The 24731-nt window shown below is 45.3% G+C and overlaps 1 protein-coding gene across 1 annotated transcript in view; it reads left to right on the forward strand.

Annotated features, from left to right (window-relative positions):
• LOC132808345 (zinc finger protein 850-like) overlaps positions 1-24731 on the forward strand; it is a 66118-nt gene that overhangs the window by 35723 nt on the left and 5664 nt on the right. The window contains exon 5 of the mRNA XM_060822101.1: positions 17824-18669. Coding sequence (XP_060678084.1) covers positions 17824-18669 — 846 coding nt within the window. The remainder of the gene's footprint in view (positions 1-17823; positions 18670-24731) is intronic.

Here is a 24731-nt window from a genome sequence, read left to right on the forward strand (position 1 = left end):
TGAACACGATCCCACAACGGGAACAGAGAATGCTTGTCCAGTGCTGAAGGTTGGACAAAAAGGACAACTAAAGTTTCTGACGGCGGCTGACAATCCGAGTGGTGTTTGTGAGAAATTCAGTTGAAAATGCGTTGCTGGTTAAAGCACAGCAGGTCAGGCAGCATCCAAGGAATAGGAAATTCGACGTTTCGGGCATAAGCCCTTCATCAGGAACGTCGAATTTCCTATTCCTTGGATGCTGCCTGACCTGCTGTGCTTTAACCAGCAACGCATTTTCAACTGTGATCTCCAGCATCTGCAGACCTCATTTTTTACCCTTTGTGAGAAATTCCCAGAGCTATGTGGAAATTGTCAGGGTCTGGGTAACTCAACGATATTCCCGGGCTCTGAGCCACACAACGAGTGGCAGGGTGGAGGGGGGAATGTGGACACAGGTTATGACCCCTCTATAGAGCTGGACAGCACGGAAATGACCTTTCCATCCAACGTGGCCGTGATGGCCAGATATCTGAAATTAATCTCATTCCATTTGCCAGCAATTGACCCATCTCTCTCTGAACTCACCTATCCATCCAGACGCCTTTGAAATGTTGTAATTGTACCAATCCCACCACTCCCTCTGGTAACTCATTCCATACATGCACCCACCACCTGTGTGAAAATGTTGCCCCTTAGATCCCCTCCACCCCCACCTTAAACCTATGCCCTCTGGTTTTGGACACCAATGAGTCTGGTTCCATGCTGTACAGCTCTATGACTCTTGTGTAAGTGATAATATATTGGTGGTACACACTTGATGGGCCAAAGGGCCTTTTCTGTACTGTATGATTCTGTGATCAGAAAACTCCCGTAGGGTTCCACAAAATCATGCCTTTCTGAAACAGACACCATTTATAACAGATTAATGCAATAATAACCTTAACGTGGAATTTAAGAACAGACATCATTCCGTTAGAGCATGTTCTTTCTGTGCTGAAACCATTCTGTTGTTTGTGGGAGATCAGGCTGAGGAGCTTTAACTATTTAGGTTTAGATGTTACGCATATAAGCCTGGAATAACAGTGGATTAGGAATAGTGTTTCAGGAGAATAGTACTCCAAGCCTCTCTAATCCTGTTGCATTAACTAGAGAGATAGGATGTCGCATCTACAGATCCAACAGAAGAGTTGTGCAGCTTGTTCAGTCAGTTAAGTTGGTTCTGCTCTCAGACAAGACTGGATGTTAATTTTGATGGATCCCTATTAAACACTACATCAGAACACTCCAAATCCAAGGAATGTGTCATGAGCAGATCAAACATGACATTTGGAGAAATAGATCCTGACATTTCTATCCTTGTGTGGGCTAGGGGGGAGAAGTCTTCACATCAGGAAACGTGCGTGGAATGAGAAACAGTTCATGTCCAAAGTCTGATTTCACTCTTGTTCAGAACTGAATGGTGCTGGAAAATGCTCGTTTTTATGTCCTTGTCAGAGGGGAGAGTAAGAGTGAGGGTAACACGGTGAGAGTACCTAGAGCCAAAGGCATAGATTGCTAATGATGGTGAAGAAGCGATTGAGGTATCATATAGATGTTAATGGAAGTGTGAAAGGGAGGAAGCGTCCACACTGCTCAGAACAAAGTCAACAAGACACACCTGTGTGGGCAAATGGAACAAAATTGGAGAAGACTAAGCAGGGGAGATTGATACAGTGAATGTATCAGCTGCTGAACAACTAGTCCCAAGAATGCAGCACATAATTCCTTGAAAGTGGAGTTGGAGGAAGACAGGATTGTGAAGAAAATGCTTGCTTTCGTTGATCACAGCATTGAGTAGAGGTGTTGGGACGTCCTGTTGTGGCTGTACAGGACATTGGGGCGACTACTTTTAGGACACGGCATGGAAGTCTGGTCGCCATTCAGTTGGAACGACCCTGTTAAACTTGAGAGGCTGCAGAAAAGATTTAAAGGGATGTTGCCAGACTGGAAGTTTTGGGTTATAGGAAGATGCTGGGGCATTTTTACCCTGAGCGTCGGAGTCGAAGGGGTCACCTTATAGAGGTTTATAAAACCACGAGGGGCAAGGATATGGCAAATTGCCAAGGTCATTTTCCCAGGGAGGGAGAGTCCAGAACTAGAGGGTATAAATTGAAGGTGAGAGGGGTAAAAATTTACAATGGTGCAACGTTTTCCTGCACAGGGTGGTGTGCGTGTGAAACAACCTGCCAGAGAAAGTAGTGCAGGTGGGTACAATTACAACATTTAAAAGGTGACTGGAGGAATATTTTGGGTTTAAAGGGATATGGGCCAAATCCTGGAACTTGGGACTGGGTCAGATTGGGATATCTGGTCAGCATGGATGAGTTGAACCGAAGGGTCTGTTTCCGTGCAGTGTGACTCTAGAAGTCTATAATTCATTACCAAAACCAGACCTTTTTACTGATGATCTTCCTGCTGGAATTTTTAGTGCACCCAGTTTCAGGAGATTTGTGGTGGGTAAAAGTGGCACATGTCCACGATCCTGGAAAATATAAAGGGGCTGTTAAAAGTACTCCAACTTTGGGAACACTGGATCTTGTGGAAGCTGTGCATTTGCAAATATTTTCAGAGAAATTCTCTCCAACTGGCAGACTACAAACAATTTTCCCACGGAATGTTACACAGATATTAAGAATGTTACCTTGTAAAACGTTTTCCTGAAAATGAAGAATTCAACTTGCTGACATGAAACAAATGTTGGAGAGAAAGGAAACTGCCAAGATCAAAAAAAGTTGACGAAAGTCAACACTTGGATCTAGAAACACCCAGAAGAGGGGTGTCTCATACCTATTCCTTCAATTCGTTTTGAAATATTGTTTGTGCATCTTAATAATTAAGTCATACCCAGCACATAGAAAGATGGCTATGGGTATTGGAGGTCAGTCAGCTCAGTTCCAGGACGTTTCTGCAGGAGTTCATAGGATAGTGTCCTTGGCCCAGCCATCTTCATCAATGACCTTCCTCCACCATCAGAAGTGAAGATATTCGCCAATAATTGCACAATGTTCAGCACGATTTACAACTCCTCCCAAATTGAAGGAGTTCAGTTTGAAATGTGACAAGATCTTAACAATATCCAATGGGTTGGTGGGCGGCACGGTGGCACAGTGGTTAGCACTGCTGCCTCACAGCGCCTGTAGACCCGGGTTCAATTCCCGACTCAGGCGACTGACTGTGTGGAGTTTGCACGTTCTCCCCGTGTCTGCGTGGGTTTCCTCCGGGTGCTCCGGTTTCCTCCCACAGTCACAAAGATGTGCGGGTCAGGTGAATTGGCCAAGCTAAATTGCCCATAGTGTTAGGTAAGGGGTAAATGTAGGGGTATGGGTGGGTTGCGCTTCGGCGGGTCGGTGTGGACTTGTTGGGCCGAAGGGCCTGTTTCCACACTGTAAGTCTAATCTAATCTAACATGTGCCATGCAAATGCCAAGGAATGACTCATCCACAAAAGAAAGTTTGACCACTGCCCCGTGATATTCAACAGTATTACTGTCACTAAGTACCCCACTGTCAACATCCTTGGGGGTTACTATTTACCAGAAACTCAACTCGACTAGCCACGTATGCATAGTGGCTACAAGAGTAGGTCAGAGGTCAGGAATACTGCAGCGAGTACCTCCACTCCTACTCCCAAAACCTGTCTATCTTCGACAAGGCACAAGTCAGCAGTGTAATGGAATACTTTACCACCAGTTTGGATGGGTGCAGCTTCAACAACATTCAAAAAACTTGATACCATCCAGGATTACATCAATGCACATTGCTGACTATAAACTGAGAGTTTAAAACAATTCATTTTAACAAGATTACTATTGATGTATGCTGGAGATATGGTGAATTATAAATGGAGTCTTTGCCGAGCAATCTGCCTCTTGATAATTATTGGTTAGTTGTTTTCTGTGTAAATAGCAATTTCAATTATCCATTGATTTGACTTAAGGGATGAAAACAGCATAGGATTTTATTACTTTAAAAAATAATATCTAATAATTAGAAAGATGTGACGTTGAATTTCTCAATGCTGGATTCTAATGGAAATGGGTCTCACTGAACTGGGGAAAAACAACTCTGCAATCCACTTAGAATAAATGAAGATTAGAAACTTTATAGATCAAGTGAAGATTTTTTGAACTATTTTAGAAAAGTTGAATTAGCAATTTATGAAAGATGTTCCAGAGCTACTAGTAGCAACTCAAGGCATTGGACGTTGAGTTTTAATCTGTGAACCAGGACATTCAATTGATGAAATTCGGTTTTGAAACCTGCACTGAGTATCTCACACTTTAATTGCTTACACAGCCCCTAGTGGTGACAATCTATCATTCCATGTTAAGGTTTGAACCCAGCAAAAGCATTTACTTTTGCTTTTATTGGGTGTAAGACTACCCTAGCTCCATGGGAAATCAAACTAAGAATTTGGTTCAAAAATAAGAAAAAGTGCAATTGGGAAGAATTGGGTTGAGACTGAGGGAATGATGGTGAGTGGAATGCTAAGGCCATTAGATGTTTGTTGCTTCTGATCTTTAAATAACCTAGGAATCAAACCAATTGCAGCTTTTATCAAACTTCCATAAAACTACAATAGACAGCATTACGTACTCTACGTGCTAAAGATATACAGGCAATTTAAATGAGTTATGGGAAAGAAAACGAGTGAAAACTAAAATTTAAACTGAGATTAAAAGTTATTCGCATGAGTCAAATGATTGTCTAACTGAGGAATGATAGTACGCTGTTTGTACTGTTTAATAAGAGACATAGTTTTGAAGTATTGAAATATAACCAGAACACAGGGACAAGAGCATTTTCGCCTTGTTTAAATATTGCTGCTTATCTGGGACAGTATGTTCAGTTTAGTTACAATGCCACAAAAATGGATAAATATTTTTTGGGAAATTTGGAAATAAGAGCAGCAAATGCGAAGGGGAAGGATGTGCTATGGGGAATTTTGGACAAGTATAACTTTTATAGCAGTAAAAAGGAGTCAGCGATACACAAGTTTAGATTGCTAAGGAAGGTTGATCAGTTGAACTGCAGCTTGCATTTGACAAATAGGAAGCAAATATGCCAATACACAAGTCTAGGAAATTGAGGTATGTGTTAGCTGAAGCCAAGTTTTTAAATACTGTTAGGTTGGTTGAACATGTCACTGTTTAGGCCGCTTTTGGAACATTGCGTGCAGTTCTGGTCTCCTTCCTATCGGAAGGATGTTGTGAAACTTGAAAGGGTTCAGAAAAGGTTGACAAGGATATTGCCAGGGTTGGAGGATTTGAGCTATAGGGAGAGGTTGAATAGACTCTGAGTGTATTCCTGGGGCATTTGAGGCTGAGGGGTGAACATTATAGAGCTTGATAAAATCATGAGGGGCATGGATAGGGCGAATAGACAAGATCTTTTCCCTGGGATGGGCAAGTTCAGAATGAGGGCAGAGGTTTACGGTAAGAGGGAAAAGATATAAAAGAGACCTAAAGGGCAACTTTTTCACTCACAGGGTAATGCGTGGTTGGAATGTGCTACCATAGGAAGTGTTGGAAGCTAGTACAATTGCAACATTTTAAAAGTCATCTGGAAGGGTATATGAATAGGAAAGATTTGGAGGGATATGGGCTGGGTGCAGGCAGGTGGGATGAGATTAGGTTAGGATATCCGGTCGGTATGAACGAGTTGGACCGAAGGGTCTGTTTTCATGCTGTACATCTCTATGACTCCATGACAAAGTAGCCTGCTTGATTGGCACCATATCCACATACATCCACTCCCTCTGCCCCACTGTTCAGAAGCAATAGTATCCACTATCTACAAGATGCACCACAGAAATTCACCAAAGATCCTTGGAAAATGTCTTCCAAATCAACAACCATCTCTATCTAGAAGTGATTTGGAGATGCCGGTGTTGGACTGAGGTGTACAAAGTTGAAAATCTCACAACACCAGTTTATAGTCCAACAGGTTTATTTGGAAGCACGAGCTTTATGTGTGCTTCTCCTTCATACTCCACAACCACCTGATGAAGAGTAGCGCTCCAAAAGCTAGTGCTTCCACATAAACCTGTTGGACTCTAATCTGGTAATGTTTAACCCCATCTAGAAGGACCAGAACAACACATACTTGGGAACACAACCTTTTGCAAATAACTTCCAAGCCACTCACCATCTTGACTTGGAAACCTATTGCTGTTCCTTCAGTGTTGCTGGGTCCATGTCCTGGAATTTACCTCCCTAAAGGCATTGTGGGTCACTGTACAGTGTGTGGAGCGCAGCAGTTGAAGAAGGCAGGCCACCACCATCTTTTCAAGGGGAACTAAATGCTGGCTAGCCAGTGATGCCCATGTACCACGAGTAATGTTTAATAAATGATCGAAACAGAGGGTTGGAATCTGCAACCTAAAGAAAACACTAGAAAAGAGAGATAGATGGAGGGCACTGTTTCGGTCCTTACTTGAGGACAGAGAAAGTGATATACTGACACTGAATTGGAAACAGAGTTTAGAATTAAACACTTGTAGTGTTTAACTCAGTGCATAAATCGAAACTCGATTAAAGATTGGCTCTTGACATATACTTCACCAACACATCAATAGGACGTTAAGAAAGCATAAGGAACACTGGATTTCATCACGTTAATGGCGGCTGTAGCTCCCACAATCCTATGCGGTCCAGAAATCACTATCTGCCGTGGGCAGTGCGGATGCATGCAATGCAGCAGGTGCTGGTGCGCATGTGTGAGATCGAAATAAGGCCCCGCCCCTCATTGTTTTGATAGACGGGGATTCGACCTTTGGTCAACCCTGGAGGACCGGAAGGAGATTGGTCCTCCTGCCAATCAGAGCCCCGCCCCCCATTCTGCTCTTTTTTGAATGAAGAATAAGCTTTATCCCAGCCTTCTTCTGTCCAACATTTGTGAGCAGGATGCTCTGTTTTCTCACCCTCCCCTTTCTTTTCCATTTTTTTCTCTCCCTGGGGTTTAACTGTTGGTTTGCAGGAGCTGGAGGGAAAGCAAGTCAATCCGGAGAAGCGGATAGACGCTGGAAAATGTTGGTTCAGATCTGTGTGACAGGCTGTGTTTCCTCAACTTGACACATTTAATTGTCTCTTGATCTGCCATAAGGACAGATGCAAGTATACTGAATCTATATGAGAAATAAAGTGCTGGCCAGGAGTCAGATTCCCACTGAGGGCTGTTTGTGAGACCATTTTGATTTGATTTGATTTAATTTGATTTATTGCCACTTGTACCACATTCAGTTGGTAGAGTTGTGGATTGTGTGCAGGGCTGTTGTAGGTTGCAATGAGACATTGACAAGATGCGTAACTGGGCTGATAAGTGGCAGATGGAGATCAACCTGGAAAAGTGTGAAGTCATTCACTGTGAAAGGTCAAATTTGAATGCAGAATACAGAGTGAAAGGCAGAATTCTTGGCATTATGGAGGAACTGAGGGATGTATGGACCCATGTCCACAAATCCCTCAAAATTGCCTCCCAAGTTGATAGGGTTGTTAAGAAGGTGTATGTTGTGTTTGCTTTCATTAGCGAGATATTGAGTTTAAGAGGTGCAAGGTTATGTTGCAGCTCCATAGAATCCTGGTGAGACCACACTTGGAATACTGTGTTCCATTCTGGTCGCCTCATTATAGGAAAGATGTGGAAACTTAGAAAAGGTGCAGAGAGATTTACTTGCATGCTGCCTGGGCTGGAGGGTTGAGGCAGCCAAGGCTTTTCTCACTGGAGTGAAGAAGAATGAGAGGTGACTTGATAGAGGTGTGCAAGATATTGGGGGTGGGGGGATGGGTGGCGGTGCAGTGCCATCAGGTAGAGGGCTACTTCAAGGGCAGCAAGGACTTATCTGCTGCATGTCATGGGCTTTAGGAAGGGAGGGGACTGGGAGTGATAGATGAATGATACCGCGTACCTGACATAGCAGCTCCCAGTCCAGGATAACAGCAACCAGGGGTAGGCTTTGTGGGCACAGATAAAATAGGTGCCATTGTAAGTTCGGAGATGGAGTGTCTGGGTCCCTGTCCAGCTGGTGAGGAAGGTGGTATTCTGGGTGATCCTGTCGGTTTAAAATGCTGCCATCTGCAGCAGATCAGCGTGTGTGGGAGTTAGGAGCAGAGAGTCAATGCACTGGCTCCAGCCAGCCTCCCATCCGGATGTCTGTCTGTGTTTCAAACAGATGGATCCCGCAGGTGGCCCATGTGGGCTGGTGTCAGCAATGGTCAGGGCTGGGGGCTCATGGGAGGGGTTGTAGGCCGGGTAAAACCACTCTTTCAATTTGTCCAGGGGGTAACCCGCAGACCTACAGCAGGCTGGGCTCTTGTCCCCATATTTGGTCATTGCTGGTGGTATTTTGAGTGTGGTAACCTCCGGGGACCTGTCTGATTCCAGCCACCATTCCGCCTTGTCAGAGATGTTAAAAGGGACTGGGGCTAAGGGAATGCCCCCATGAGAGTGGACAGGGACCCTAGTGCAGACCCAACAGTGGGTCTGGTTGAATCTCTGGGCATACTGATGGGCCATTCTCAGGAAGGTGTTAGCCCACAAGTCACGCCGGATTATTAAATATCTCGCGCTTTGTCCCTGTTTACCAGCAAGCCACAGTGTGATGGTCAGGCCGAGGGTGCTGATGCTGAGGCGAGCAGCTGGATCCATCCTCGGTGGGTGGAGTAGTGTCTTCTTCTCTCTCTGGTCCCTGTTCATTGGTTGTGGAGCCCTCTTGCAGCGGGTGGCATATGTCCATTTGAGCCGTCCTTCCAGTTTCACAGCTGTCCAGGTTGTCAGCAGGATGAGGTACGGGCCTTTCCAACTCGGGAAGAGGGAGTCCTTTTCGAGTGATGTTATCATGATGTAGTCCCTGAGTTGGAATGGATGAATGGGCACTGATTGGGATGTAGGCAATGCAGCCATGACCTGATCGTGTGTAACACTAATGCTCCTGCTAAGGGCCTGGACACACTGCAGGGTCTCTTGTGTCAGTATCTGTGGAGAGTTTAGGGGGCCTGGTATCGGTGGGCATAGGTCACCCCATAAGCATCTCAAAACGGGTGAGCCCAGTCATGTGGTTTGCCTGCACAGGTATAGTATACAGGGCAAGTGGCAAGGCGTCTGGCCTGGTCAGTCCTGTGTCCTGGGTGATCTTGGTCAGTGTGGTTTTAAGGGTGCTATTCATCCGCTCGACCATTCCTGATGACTGAGGTTGGTAGGGGGTGTGGTGTCGCCATGGTATCCCTAGTGCCTCGCTAATGCTAGTCGTGAGCCTAGCAGTGAAGTGAGTCCCCCTGTCAATCTCTATGCGACCAGGAACTCCAAATCTGGGAATGACATCCTTTAGGAGGCATTATACTACCGTGTGTGCGTTGTCCTTTTCTTGTGGGAAATGCTTCCACCCATTTGGAGAACATGTCTCTGATGACCAGGATGTACTTGTAACCCTGTTTTTGGAGCATGTGTGTGAAGTCAACCTGTAAGAGGCTGAAAGGTCCTTCAGGAACTGGCAGATGGTCATACTTGGCAACTGGCTTCCCTGCATTGTTCTACAGGCAGATGAGGCACTGAGATAGCAGGGCTTGGGCAGCAGCAGTGAATCCTGGTGCATACCAGGACTGATTCAGTATGCATCATACCTTCTTGCCAGTGTGGTCAATGCCGTGGGCTGCTAGGGCCAGTGTGTGCTCTTGGACAAATGATGTGGCCATCAGGGTGTATTAGCAGGTTAAGGGAAGGAGATTGTGTGGCCCCAGTGTGGGCCCAACTGTCCTTTCCCTGCTGTGGAGAAGTTTCTTGAGTAGCTCGCACTGCCTCCATGGGCTCAGGGAATACTGGGGCCTTCGCTATTCTGGGATCCTGCAGGATGTAGATGGTGGGGTGCAGTGCGATTTCCGGGCTGCTGTGTCAGCTGAGGCATTCCCGAGGGTGACCGGGTCAGTGGCAGAGGTATGGGCACGGCATTTGATAATTACTAGGGCTGAGGGTAACAGGACTGCTTCCAGGAGGTTAGATATCAATGCAGAGTGTTGTAGTGGCCTCCCTGCTGAAATGATGAAGTCTGTCTGTTTCCAGAATGTGCCGAAATCGTGAACGACTCCGAAGGCATATCTGGAGTCAGGATCAATGTTTGCTGTGTGTCCTTTAGCAATGACACAAGCCCGAGTGAGCACAAACAGCACCACAGTTTGTGCAGATGTGCCCCATCTGGCAGTGCAGCTAACTCTAGGACTGAGAAAGGAGTGCAGATGGCATACCCTGCCAGTGTGCAGTGTTCTGAGGGCCTGAAGGAGGAGCCATCTGTATCGAGTATGAGGTCAGGGTTGTCTAGAGGTGTTTCAGAGCGGTCAAGGTGCGGGGTGACGACCTGCTGGACAGGTCTAAACAGTCGTGGTCATCTGTAATGGTGGTCAGAGTGAGTGGGAGTAGGGTGGCGGGGTTCGGGGCAGGGGCACGTTGTAGGGACAGGTTGGCTTTAGGTAGTAAAGTGACCTCATAGCCAGTTCTCTGTATGGCAATGAAATGTTGCTGCTGGAAATCGAGTAATATGGTTACAATGATGTTAATTGGAAAACAGTTACCAGAGAAATGTCCTAATTCTCTACACAAAGCAACATTCTGACAGTATCGATGGATCATTTCTCTTTGCAGGGAGGTGCTAATGTCTCCTCTGAAGTGGTGAGTTGCTTCCATTGTCCTGTCCTGGGAGTAGTGTTTTTGCTGGTGCCTCTCTGTCTGACCTGTCCTTTGTGTGGCTTTGGTGTTGCTGGGTTGTGAAGCTGCCCTCGGGGCTATGGGATAGCTGTGGTGCTCTGTCATTGTTAGTGGGTGCTTAAAGTGTACAGGTATTCCCTTGTCTGCGAGTGCTGTCTAGTTTCACTTGTCAGTCTGCTTGGTCCCTGCTGAGGCATTCTGGGTGTTTTGGTACAGTTTGGCCAATTGTGGGTTGCCAGGGTGGCAGAACTTTTCTCACATACAATTACCAGGAATATTTGGAATCCTGAGAAGGATTCAAGTGAATCCTAGAGAGATGTTGCATGCCTTGGACTATTCCCAGAAAGTGAATGAACTATCAAGATTCATGTAGATATTCGTGGGAATTCTTGCAGGGATGTAAAGAAACATAGATTTACAATTTAAGGCTATACATCCCATTCTGCTAAGTTTATCCAGTTAATTGGTAATTTTTATGTTTCAAAATGTGAAAAATTAACAAGAGTTCTCTCAGTTAATCACTGGGTATTCAAATGTCTCTTCAGAATTAAAGATCACAACAAAACTGGGTGTCATTGTGGGATGTTGAATCTGTAGTATGTGTTTGGTAAAATTTGGATGAACAATATTTCAAAGTGAATTTTATCATGTTAAGCACTAACACTTTCTGGAGAGGACAGATTTGCCCTTGTGTGTTTTGCAAAACTTATCCAAGCTTAGTTCTCTCGACTAAGCAGACAGGTTGATGCTAGAGTTGAGAGCTGTGGCAAAACGTCAGAAATAATGTAGGCAGGAACACAGCTATTAGGGTTAGAAAGTTAGCTAAAAACAATAAAAACAGGTAGGAAAGTTTTGTCAGCTTTTCTTAAAACACGTTAACAAGTAAGTGTTTGGTTCTGCAGAAAATGAGTCTAGGGATTCAGTAACGGAGGATAAAGAGATGGCAGATGAATTGGAAAGAGCTAGAATTTGACTTCACTCGTGAGGATAAAAGTAACACCCTGGAACTAGCTGTAAATCAGGAATTGAAAGGAGGGAGGAACTGAAAAAATTACAATTACTAGGGAAGTAGTACTGAGTAAATTGTTGGAACTACGAGCTGACAAGTCTGATTTCATCCTCGACACCGAAAGACAAACTAGCCAGTGAAATATTTAATGTATTGGTTTTAATTTTCCAAATCTCATTAGTTTCAGGGTCGTTTCTTTAGATTAGAAAAGTCTTTTCGTGAGACAGAGAACAGGAAACTGCAGACCGTTTAACTTAACATATGTCGTAGGGAAAATGTTCAAAGCTATTATTAAAGATATAATGATAGGGCACTTGTATAAGTTCAAGGTAATCAGGCAGCGTAAATGTGTTTTTGTCAATGAGAAATAATGTTGTAATAATTTTTTTGAAGAACGGCCTCTCGGCACCGCGACTGAGCTGATGAATCTCCAGTGCCGACAGGGAATGGAATCCCTTCCCTCAGTGTCGACATTTCCACAACTTCTCCGCAGTTCTGGTGACTTTTTGACTCTGTGTTTCAAATGAACAATTGAAAGTGTGATCACACTCAGGAAACGTGTACAGTCACTCCCTCCTGCGAATAGTGTAATGTTTCTTCAGTCTGTGTAACTGGTTAAAGCTCCTTCCCACAGTCAGCTCACGGGGAGACACTCTCAGTCTGTGTAACTGGTTAAAGCTCCTTCCCACAGTCAGCTCACGGGGAGACCCTCTCAGTCTGTGTAACTGGTTAAAGCTCTGCCCAGTCAGCTCACGGGGAGACTGTCTCAACAAGGAGAAAAGACATACAAAAGTTGAGCAGCGAGACAAAATGCAAAAGCAATAAAATGTCGAACCACAGGGGAAAAAATATTGTGACTCTACTCCTTTTCTTCTTTTTGGCATTTGGACACTTAAAATCTGTCAGTAACACCAGCATCTTAAAAGAACATACTGCGCATGTTTTCTGGTGTCAGCAAAACACCAGGTATGCTCATCGCAGTCCGCCAAAATAGGCACGCGATCTTCTTTTGATTGGCCAATAGGAAGTACTGGAGGACCGGAAGAAGTCTAGTCCTCCCGCCAATCAGAGTCACCCTATTGTCTGAATGCGGAAGTTTGACCATGAGCTTCTGAAGCTGCTGCTGTTTCTCTGAAAGAAGATCGAGCTTCACCCCAGAACCCCACTTCCTTCCTCTGTCCAATATCTGTGAGTACAGGTCGCTGTTTTCTCGCCGCCTTTTCCATTTTTAAAAAAATTCAGGGTTTCAATTGACTTGCAGCAACTTAAAGGAAAGGGAATGAATCGGGGTGGGAACAGACTCTGGAAACGTTGCTGCACGTCTGTGTCGCAATTGACGAAATAGACAGGCAGGAGGCTGGAAGAACAGAACAAGCCAGGTAACATCAGGAGGTGGAGAAGTCGACGTTTCACGTGTAACCCTTCTTCAGGATTGGGGATGGGTGTAGCGGTGTCCTGGGGGCTGGGTGGTGAAGTGGGGATAGGTGAAGACAGGTGGAGGGTTCGACTTGGTGGGTCAATGGGAGGAATAAATCTGGTTGATGACAGGGAGGAGTAGAAATGAGGGGGAGGGGCTGAGAAGGGAGTCGAGGGGGATGGGAAGTGAGATTATTTGAGACTGGAGAACTCAATGTTGAGTCCTCTGGGCTATGGGCTGCCCAGACGGAGGATGAGGTGTTGTTACTTCAATTTGCTGTTTGGTTCATTGTGGCAATGGAGGAGGCCTAAGATAGTCTTTTCAGAAAGGGAGTGGGAAGGGGAATTAAAATGTGTGGTGACTGGGAGGTCCCGTCAACCTCTGTGAACCTGTCTGCGAAGCTTGGCAAACCGTTTCCAACTTTATGCTCGGTCTCCCCAACGTAGAGAAGATCACAATTGGAAAATACGTGAGAAATAGAATACAACAATGTGAAGTTGTAGCCTTTGCTGTGGGGGGGGGGAAGCAGAAAGGAATTGTATTATTTAAATGGTGATATACTGAGATGTGGAGAAAGTGAGATCTGCAGATGCTGGAGATTAAAGTCAGTAAGTGTGGCGCTGGAAAAGCACAGCAGGCCAGACAGCATCCGAGAGGCAGGATAGTCGATGTTTTGGGCCCAAGGGAATAGGGAATGATATGTGGATGTAGAAAGGGGGCTCAGTGTCTTTCTACACCAGTCACTGCCAGTTGTCAGACAGGTGCAGCAAGCAATCAGCAAGGCAAGTGCTATATTAACAAGAGGAATTGAGTTCAGAAGTGGGGATGTCTTCCTGCAGTTAGAGGGTCATTGAATATATTCAAGGCTGAGTTCATCTGATTTTTTGAGCAACAATGAAGTGGATGTTTATGGGGGAAAGCAAGAAAATGTTTTTAAGACCAGTAGAGAACAGTTACAGTCACACAGCACATGAACAGACCTTTCAGTCCAACTAGTCCATGCTGACTGTATTCACAAACTAATCTAGTCCTACTTGCCAGTGTTTGGCCCATATCCCTCCAAACCTTTCCTATTCATGTACTTAACCAAATGTCTTTTAAAAGTAACTATACCGGCATCCACCTTCCTCTGGACATTCATCCCACACGTGAACCACGTGTTTTTTTTAAAAAGTTGCCCCTCAAGTCTTTTCAAAACCTTTCTCCTCTCACTTTTCACAATTTGCTGCGTAATCCTGAAACTCCCACCTGAGGGAAATGACACCTGCCATTCACCTCATGTATACCTCTCATGATTTTATAAACCTCTGTACGGTCACCTCTCAACTTCCTGTGCTCCAGTGAAGAAAGTCCCAGCTTATCCACCTAGATTTTGGTAGATTCATATCCAGTTATGGTCTGTTCAATGCTGGTCCAGGTTCGAAAGACCAATTGGCCAACTCCTGCTCCCAATTCTCACGCTCTGTGTCCAAAGTTAAAAATCATACAATACAGGGTCATAGTCCGACAGGTTTATTTGGGAGCACTAGCTTTTAGAGCGCTGCTCCTTCATCAAATGGTTGTGAAGAATAAGATTGTAAGACACAGAATTTATAGCAAAGGTTTACAGTGTGATGTAACTGAAATTATATATTAAAAAAGACCTGGATTGTTTGTTAAGTCTCTCATCTTTGAGAACTGAAACCAACATGGTCATTCTTTCATATGTGAATAGCAAAATTTTTTTTAAAAAGTTACATTCCCAATTGGTGTCACATCGTCCCAGATAATGTATTGAAGGTGTGAGTTTCCCTGTGTGAGGCTGTCTGAACCACAATGGTCAGACTGATTCTAATTTTAAAAAATGGATTAACAGAATCTTACCTGGATTCATGCAGTTTTGTGTCCAGGACAGCAAGAGACCATCAGATATAGGAGCAGAAATTAGGCCTTTCGGCCCATTGGGTCTGCTCATACCATTCGATCGTGGCTATTAAGTTTCTTATCTGTGTTCTCCTGCTTTTTCCCCATAAGTCTCGATCCCCTTGATACTCAAGGACCTATCTATCTCGTCTTAAATATCCTCAGTGATCTGGCCTCCACAGCCTTCTGTGGCAGTTAATTCTATAGATTCATTACTCTCTGGCTGAAGACATTTCTCCTTATCTCCAATGTGAAGGGTCTTCCCTTTACTCTAAGACTGTGCCTTGAGCCTTAGTCTCTCCTCCCAATGGAAAGATCTTCCCAACGTCCACTCTGTCCAGGCCGTTCAGTATTCCGTATGTTTCAATTAGATCTCCCCTGAGTATAGGCCTGTTAATCAGCATCACCTAGACCCTTCAGGATGAGATACAACAGGGATTAGGCTCAACAAAGTGAGAAGGGAAGGAGAGTGTGTGGGATGGAGACTTTTAGCTTTGAGGGAATAAGAGAGGAAGCAGAATTGACTATAAATTAGAATTGATTGGATGGACCAGTGGGCTGAGGAGTGGCAGATGGAGTTTAATTTAGAGAAATGTGAGGTTTTGCATTTTGGTCAAACAATCCAGACAGGACTGGTACAGTGAAGGAGAGTGTTGCAGAACAAAGAGACCTAGGAGTGCAGGTTTATAGTTCCTTGAAAGTGGAGTCGCAGGTAGACAGGATAGTGAAGAAGGTGTTTGGTATGCTTTCCTTTATTGGTCAGAGCATTGAGTATAGGCGTTGGGAAGTCATGTTGTGGCTGTACGTTGGTTAGGCCTCTTTTGGAATAGTACGTCCAGTTCTGGTCTCCCTGCTTGAGGAAAGAACTTTCAAACTTTGAGAGGGGTCGGAAAAGATTTACAAGGCTGTTGTGAGGCTTGGAGGGTTTGAACTACAGGGAAAGGCTGATTAGGTATGGGATATTTTTCCCGGAGCATCAGAGGCTGAGGGCAGCCTTATTGAGGTTTATAACAGGCATGGATAGGGTGCATATCCAAGGTCTTTTCCCCAGGGTCAGGGAGGCCAAAACTAGAGGGCATATGTTTGAGGTGAGAGGGGAATGATTTGAATGGGACCTGAGGAGCAATTGTTTTCACGCAGAGGGTGGTGCATGTATGGAATGAACTGCTAGAGGAAGTGGTGAGGCTGATATAATTATATTTAAAATGCACCTAGTTGGATACATGAACAGGAACCATAAGAGCCACATGCTGGCAAATGGGACTAGATTAATTTTGGATATCTGTTTGGCACAGACGAGTTTGACCAAAGGGTCTGTTTCCGTTCTGTATGACTCTAATTGTCTTGGTGAAAGCAGAAGTGTGATTGTGAAGACTGAACTTTCAAAGCAGCTTTCGTGATTAGACTAGATTACTTACAGTGTGGAAACAGGCCCTTTGGCCCAACAAGTCCGCATCGACCCACCGAAGTGCACGCAACCAGACCCGTTCCCTTGCACCTAGCACTATGGGCAATTTAGCATTTTGAATTCACCTAACCTGCACATTTTTGGACTGTGGGAGGAAACCGGAGCACCTGGAGGAAACCCACGCAGACATGGGGAGAATATGCAAACTCCACACAGTCAGTCGCCTGAGGCGAGAATTGAATCTGGGTCTCTGGCGCTGTGAGGCAGCAGTGCTGCCCACTGTGCCACTGTGCTGCCCACTGTGCCACCATGCCACCCATAGATGTTTCATAGATGTTTTGCTCTTCCTAGGAGCAGAAGAAATCTTGCATTTGTGAGAGAGCAACTGAGTGAGTGTGCACATTTGGGATTTTGGTGGAAAGTGGGAATTCATTGCACTGTGGGGATCAAGCCCTCCCTATCCAGTCATTTCAGCTGGTGGATGAGACTCAGCAGTTCATGCAGGCAGTCAATCCAGGTAATATTTTTTAAATTCCTGCTTTGGAAATAGAACCAGTCTGACTCCAGATTGGGATACTGACAAACTCTAGCCTCATCCCTTTAATGCATTGTCTGAGCTGAGATGTCACCTTTTGTTATAAAGCCTTATGTTAGCTTGAGAGGGTGCCTTACAGGAAGTTCTGTGATTTACATATTTATGATACCTGTAATCCATTGTAAAAGATGAAAGACTTAACAATCCAGGTTTGTTCAATATATCATTTCAGTGGCAGGACACAAATGTCTTTCCATAAATTCTGTGCCTTATGGTCTTATTCTCCACAACCACCTGATGAAGGAGCAGTGGGATGATGCTTTCAATTTTGTGAACTAACAAAAGAAAAGGGTGTTCCACAGAAAGTAGAATAGCTTGTTCTGAATTTCTACCCTGCACTGACAGTGATGACTTTTGTAATCTCTTTTTACAGAGTATTTGAAGATCTGAAGATGCAAGTCTCAATGAACAGATGAAGGCCTGATGCCTGAAATGTTGACTCTCCTGCTTCTCATGCTGCCTGACCCACTGTGCTTTTACAGCGCAACACTTTTTGACACTGACTCTCCCGCGTCTACAGTCCTTATTTTCACGTCAATATCTGACAGTCACTCAATTGATCAGGACAGCCACGATTTTTGACTATAATTCTGTGAGAAGGAGCAAACCTTTTTGGTTCCTGTTTGAGTAAGTTTTCATTATCAGTGGGCCTGGATGAGAGACCCAACTGTTGCTGCCCACTGAATGTGGAGCCTGAAACTGTTATACGGCCTGGAAAGAGGAATTCCCAGCAGTGAGGGGAAGTACATGCGTTTGATTGTAGCTGAAGCTTCGGACATGGAGAAACCGTGGAAGTGTGATAACTGTGGGAGAGGCTTCCGTACTCCGTCTGACCTGGAGATTCATCAGCGCGTCCACACGGGGGAGAGGCCGTTCTCCTGTCCTAAGTGCGGGAAGGGCTTTACCCAGGTCTCTGCCCTGCTTAGGCACCAGCGGATCCACACGGGGGAGAGGCCTTTCAGTTGCCCCGAGTGTGGGAAGGCCTTCAGCAATTCCTCCACCTTGCAGACCCACCGACGAGTCCATACGGGAGAAGGGCCCTTCAGCTGTCCCGAGTGTGGGAAGGCCTTCAGCTATTCCTACCACCTGCTGAGGCACCAGCGGGTCCACACGGGGGAGAGGCCTTTCAGCTGCCCCGAGTGTGGGAAGGCCTTCAGCAATTCCTCCACCTTGCTGACCCACCGGCGAATCCATACGGGAGAGAGGCCCTTCAGTTGTCCTGAGTGCGGGAAGGCCTTCAGCAATTCCTCCACCTTGCTGACCCACCGGCGAGTCCATACGGGAGAAGAGCCCTTCAACTGTCCCGAGTGTGGGAAGGCCTTCAGCTATTCCTCCCACCTGCTGAGGCACCAGCGGATCCACACGGGGGAGAGGCCTTTCACTTGCCCCGAGTGTGGGAAGGCCTTCAGCAATTCCTTCACCTTGCTGACCCACCGGCGAGTCCATACGGGAGAGCGGCCCTTCAGTTGTCCTGAGTGCGGGAAGGCCTTCAGTTATTCCTCCGCCCTGCTGAGGCACCAGCGGGTCCACACAGGGGAGAAGCCCTTCAGCTGTCCTGAGTGTGGGAAGGCCTTCACCCGCTCCTCCAACCTCCGGAACCACCAGCGACTTCATATGCCATCGCAGGGAGACTGACAGCGACTGCCGAGTGCCATTATCGACTGGACTATCCACCCAGTTCTGGGATCTGTTGGGTTTGAATCTCATCGCGGCAGATGGTGGAATTGGAATTCGGTCAGAATCTAATGATGAAACCATTTTCTGGTGTTGGGTGGGGGAGAAAACCCCAATCTGATTCACTCACGCCCTTTTTAGGGAAGGAAACTGCTGTTGTGGGAAAGGATTCACTCAGTCGTCCCAGCTGCATCCTTTACCCGGTCTGGCCTACACATGACTCCAGACCCACAGCAGTCTGTTTCACTCCACACTGCCCCCGTTCCCGGCCCCACGGGTTAAGGCTGTACCAAGGATCCAATTACCAGGAATAAAGAGTGCTGACCAAGAGTAAAGAAAATGGGGTGGGGTGGAGGGAGGGGGAGTTTGTGCGCTTTGACCTTGAGTTGTTTAAAAAGCAGCTGCTTTCTCTCCCCCTTTTTGCTGGGGGAGATCTGAAGCTGTAACAAAATTGGGTCACAATAAAGATTACCTGAACTTACTGTCAGGCTCAGACTATCATTGAAAGCTTTGAGCTCCAGATGGTCTTTGATTTAAAGCTGCTCATTTCTTCCAGCCTCCTGCACTAAGTTTCTAATGTCGTGTAGCAGATGGAGCAGTGAATGATTTGCTCATATCGTTAGAACTTGTAAATTTTTAAGGAGTACCGGTACTGCATCGTTTCATCAACATTGTAAAGGTTACTGGCAGCACTGGGCGGTTTGCGCTCTGTTCACTAGTAACTCTTATCTTTAAAATTTGAGAATAGCTAAAATTATATATTCCAAAACATCATTGAAGTCTCAACGCATTTCAATTTTTAAAAAGAGCTGCTGAAATCTTTCTGAAACTTGCACTGGAATATGTGCAGTTAGGCCACAGCTCAGGACAGGCTGGAAGGGGTGAATGACCTATTCCTCATTTTGTGAAATTGGTTTCGACTAAGTAGACGTAGAGTCCTAGAGTTGTAGAGCCGGAAACAAACCCCTCAGTCCATATCTTAAATTAATCTAGTGACCCATTTGCCTGCATTTGGCCTATGTTCATCTGTACCCTTCCTATTCATATCCCCTTCCAGATGCCTTTTAAATGTTGTAATTGTACCAGTCTCCACCACTTCTGCTGGCAGTACATTCCATACACGCACCACCCCCTGCGTGAAAATATTGCCCCTCAGGTCCCTTTCCCCACTCACCTTCAACCTATGCCCCTTCAGTGCTGGACTCCCCTACCTGGGGAAAGACCTTGGACGTTCACCCTATCCATGCCCCTTACAAATGTCTATAATTTTGAGGAGGAGAAAATGAGGACTGCATATACTAGACATCATTTTCCACCCCCCACCCCACTTTATCCAAGTCCCATGCCTTCAACTCAGCACCACCCTCCTGACCTGTCCATCAACTTTTCAATCTATCAGCTCCACCCACTTCTCCAACCTATCCATCGCCAAACCGTTACTACCCGATGCCTGGAGGAGGAACGCCTCATATTCTGCCTTGCGACCCTGCAACCACACAGGATAAATTGTGGATTTCAACAGTTTCCTCACCTCCCCCACTTTATCCCAGTCCCAAGCCTCCAACTCTGCACTGCCCTTCTGACATGTCCATCATTTTTCCTATCTATCTGCACCATAACCCCCTCCGAACTATCATCTTGCCCCCCCTCCTCCCCCCCACCACCATCTCTCACATACACACACCTTCATGTACCTATGGCATTCTCAGCTACCTTCTCCCCCAACCCCACCCACTTCCCATTTATCTCTCAGCACCCCCGCCCACAAACTTCGTTCCTGATGAAGGGCTGATGCCAAAACGTCAATTCGTCTGCTCCATGGCTGCTGCCTGACCTGATATGGTTTTCCAGCACCCCACACTCTCGGCATAATTTTAAGGTAATTGGAGGAAGGTTTCGGGGAGATGTCAGAATAGGTTCTTACTCAGATAGTGGTGGCTATGTGAAATGCACTGTCAACAGTGGTAGTAGAGTCAGATATATTAGGGACATTTAATCGACTCTTGGATAGGTACATGAAAGTTAGTACAATAAGTGGTATGTAGGTCAGTCTGATTTTAGACTAGGATAAAGGGCCGGTACTGTGCTATGTACCTAAGTGGAGTCAAAAGTTTTGTTTTATCAGCAGTACAGTCAGATCCGAGCAAACGAGGACATGCAGGTCATACTGCGCTTAGACAGAGTGAGGCGTACAGGGTTACAGCTGCACAGGAGGTGCACAGAAGCACGGTCAACATTAGATTTCAAATTGGAGAGCTCCATTCAGCAGGCTAATAATGGCAGGGAAGAAGCTATTCTTGAACCTGTTGGTACATGTGTTCAAGCTTCTGTATCTTCTGCCTGACAGAGGATGGTGTGGGAGATCATTCCCAGGGTGGGAGGGGTCTTTGAGGTTGGCAGCCTTTCCACGACAACGAGAAGTGTAGATGGATTCCATGGATGGTAGGTTGGCTTCTGTGATGGACCGTGCTGTGCACACAACCTTCTGTAGTTTCTTCTGGTCCTGGGCAGAGCAGTTGCCGTAGCAGGGCGAGATGCAACCAGATACATGGCTTTCTATGGTGTATCTGTAAATGTTGGTGAGTGTCATCATGGACGTGCCGAATTTCTTAAGCATCTTGAAGAAGAAAAGGCGTTGTTGTGCCTTCTTGACCATTGCATGGGTGGGTTTAGATATTTAGCTGCTCATTTCTCATTCTTACTAATTCCTTTACTTGATGCAGTCACACAGTCAGTTTCATACCTTGTGCTAATCTTTTCTGAAGGTCTTCTTCAGAAGGATAAAATATTACGAGGGGCAAAGGTAGTGTACATACATAATATGAAATCTTTAAACTTGAATTCATTTTTAAGAGCAGAACAATGCATTTATGGTAAAAATGGGTAAATTTAACAGGGTTTTAGGAAGGGTGAGAGTGGGAAGTATGTGGAGGTGCATGTTAAAACAGGACCGAGTCTGCATGGCTTTGACAAGAGAAGGTCATGTCTGACAAATCTATTAGGATTCTTTAAGCAGGTAATGAGTAAGTTAGACAAAGGGAGAGCCAATGGACGTGAGCGATTTGGATTTCCAGAAGGCCTTTGACAAGGTGCCGTGCGGGAGGTTGCTAAGTAAGGTAAGAGTCCCTGGTGTAGGAGCAAGGTGCTGGCACGGATCGAGGATTGACTGACTGGCAGAAGGTAGAGAGTTGGCATAAAGGGGTCTTTGGAGTTCCAAAGGGGTCCATGCTGAGAATGCTTGGACAGGCCAGGAGAATGGTCAGAGAAGGGGCAGATCGAATACAATGTGGTAAAGTCTGAGGTTATGCACTTTGGTGGGAAGACCAGAAACAGAGACTGTTTTCAAAATGGGAAAGGCTTCGGAAATGTGAAACAGAAAGGGATTGGGGAATCCCAGCTCAGGGGGAGAATTGTACCATTCATTCGGGGTGGTGTGGAAAGGATCGTACCATTGAGACTTGGGAGAATTGTACCATTAATGGCTGTGGGGGAGTAAAGGATTATACCATTCAGAGGGGGACGATTGTATTATTCGAAGGTGGAGGGGTGTGGAGGGGCAAAAGGAAAGGGGAGGATTGTACCATTCACATCACGGGGTGTGGATTGTACCATTCACAGGGAGAATTATTTATTTTTATATTTCAGAATTTCCAGGATACAGGACATATGCCAATTTTACCCACCAGAAATCGACTGAAACTGGGTGCACTAAAAAAATCCAGCAGGAACATTATCAGTAAAAAGGTCCAGTTTCGGTCATAGCAGTTATAGCCTTCTAGAGTCACACCGCACAGAAACAGACACTTCAGTTCAACTCATCCATGCCGACCAGATGTTCCAATCTGGCCCAGTCCCAAGTTCCAGCATTTGCTCCTTATTCCTCTAAATCCGAACTATTCATCTAGACACCTTTTAAATGTTGTAATTGTACCCACCTCCACCACTACCTCTGGCTGCACATTCCATACACGCTCTACCTTCTGCGTTAAAACGTTGCCCCTTAGTTCCTTTTTAAATCGTTCCCCCTCTCATCTTAAACTTATGCCTTCTAGTTTTGGACTCCTCCACCTTGGGGGAACATACCTTGGCTATTCGCCCTATCCGTGATTCTCATGATTTTATAAACCCCTCAGGTCACCCCTCAGCCACCTCCACTCCAGAGAGAACAGCCCCAGCCTAGTCAACCTCTCTCTGTAGCTCAAATCCTCCAACCCTGGCAACATCTTTGTAAATCTTTTCTGAAGCCTTTCAAGTTTCACAACATCCTTCCAAGAGAAAGGATGCCGGAATTGTACACTTCTTCCAAAAGTGGCCGAAACATTCTCCTGTACAGCCACAACATGACCTCTCAAATCCTATACTCAATACTCTGACCAATAAAAAAAAGTATATCAAACACCTTCTTCACTATCCTATCTACCTGCAACTCCACTTTCAAAGAGCTGTGAACCTGCACTCCAAGGTCTCTTTTGTTCAACAACACTCCCTGAACCTTACCATTAAGTGTAGATGTGCTGCTCTGATTTGTTTTTCCAAAATGCAGCACCTCGCATTCATCAAAATTAAACTCCATCTACCACTCCTCAGCCCATTGGTACATCTGATCAAGATCCCATTGTAATCTGAGGTAACCTTCCTCATTGTTCACTGCACCTCCAATTTTGGTGTCATCAGCAAACCTACTAACTACACATCCTATGTTCACATCCAAGTCATTTGCATAAAAAATACAAAAAGTAGTGGACCTAGCACCGATCGTTGTGGCACTCCACTGGTCATAAGCCTCCAGTTTCAAAAATAAACCTCCACTACCTTCTTCTAACTTTGAGCCAATTCTGTATCCAAATGTCTAGTTCTCTCTGTATTCCATAAGATCTAACCTTGCTAACATGTCTCCCTCGGGGAACCTTGTCAAACACCTTACTGAAGTCCATATAGATCACATCCATTGCTGCCCTCATCAATCTTCTTTGTTACTTCTTCAAAGCACTCAATCAAGTTTGTGAGACATGATTTCCCATGCACAAAGCCATGCCGCCTATCCCTAATCAGTCCTTGCCTTTCCGAATATGTGTAAATCCTGTCTCTCAGGTTTCACTCCAACAACCTGCCCACCACCGATGTCAGGTTCCCTGGCTTTTCCTTATCAACGTTCTTAAATAGTGGTACCACGTTAACCAACCTCCAGTTTTCCGTCACCTCTCCTGTGACTATCAATGATGCAAATATTTCAGCAAGGGGCCCAACAATCACTTCCCGTAGCCTCCCACAGAGTTCTCAGGTACATCTGATCAGGTCCTTGAGATTTATCCATCTTCATGTTTCAAGATATCCAGCACCACTTCCTCTGTAATATGGACATTTTTCAAGATGTTATAATCTATTTCCCTACATTTTATATTTTTCATGTCCTTCTTCAGAGTAAACATTGATGCAAAATACTCGCTTTGTATCTCTCCATCTCCTGTAGTTCCACACATTGACTGCCTTGCTCATCTTTGGTGTGCCCTATTCTCTCCCTAGTGGCCCTTTTGTCCTTAATGTATTTGTAAAAACCCTTTGGGTTCTCCTTAACCCTATTTGTCAAAGTTATCTCATATCCAGTTTTTGTCCTCCTGACTTCCCTTTTAAGTATACTCATACTACCTTTATACTCTTCTAAGGATTCACACAATCTATCCTGTCTATACCTGACATATGCTTCCTTCTTTTTCTTCACCAAATACTCAATTTCTCCAGTCATCCAACATTCCCTACACCTACCAGACATTCCTTTCACCCTAACAGGAATATACTGTCTCTGGACTCTCTTTATCTCATTTCTGAAGGCTTCCCATTTTCCAGCCGTCTCTTTACCTGCAAACATCTGCCACCAAACAGCTTTGGAAAATTCTTGCCTATTACGTTAAAACGAGACATTCGCCAATTTAGAATTTCAACTTTTAGATCTGGTCTATCCTTTTCCATCACTATTTTAAAATTAATGTAATTATGGTCGCTGGCCCCAAAGTGCACCC

The sequence above is a fragment of the Hemiscyllium ocellatum genome, assembly GCF_020745735.1.
Source record: "Hemiscyllium ocellatum isolate sHemOce1 chromosome 27 unlocalized genomic scaffold, sHemOce1.pat.X.cur. SUPER_27_unloc_42, whole genome shotgun sequence".
In the NCBI taxonomy this organism is placed as follows: domain Eukaryota; kingdom Metazoa; phylum Chordata; class Chondrichthyes; order Orectolobiformes; family Hemiscylliidae; genus Hemiscyllium; species Hemiscyllium ocellatum.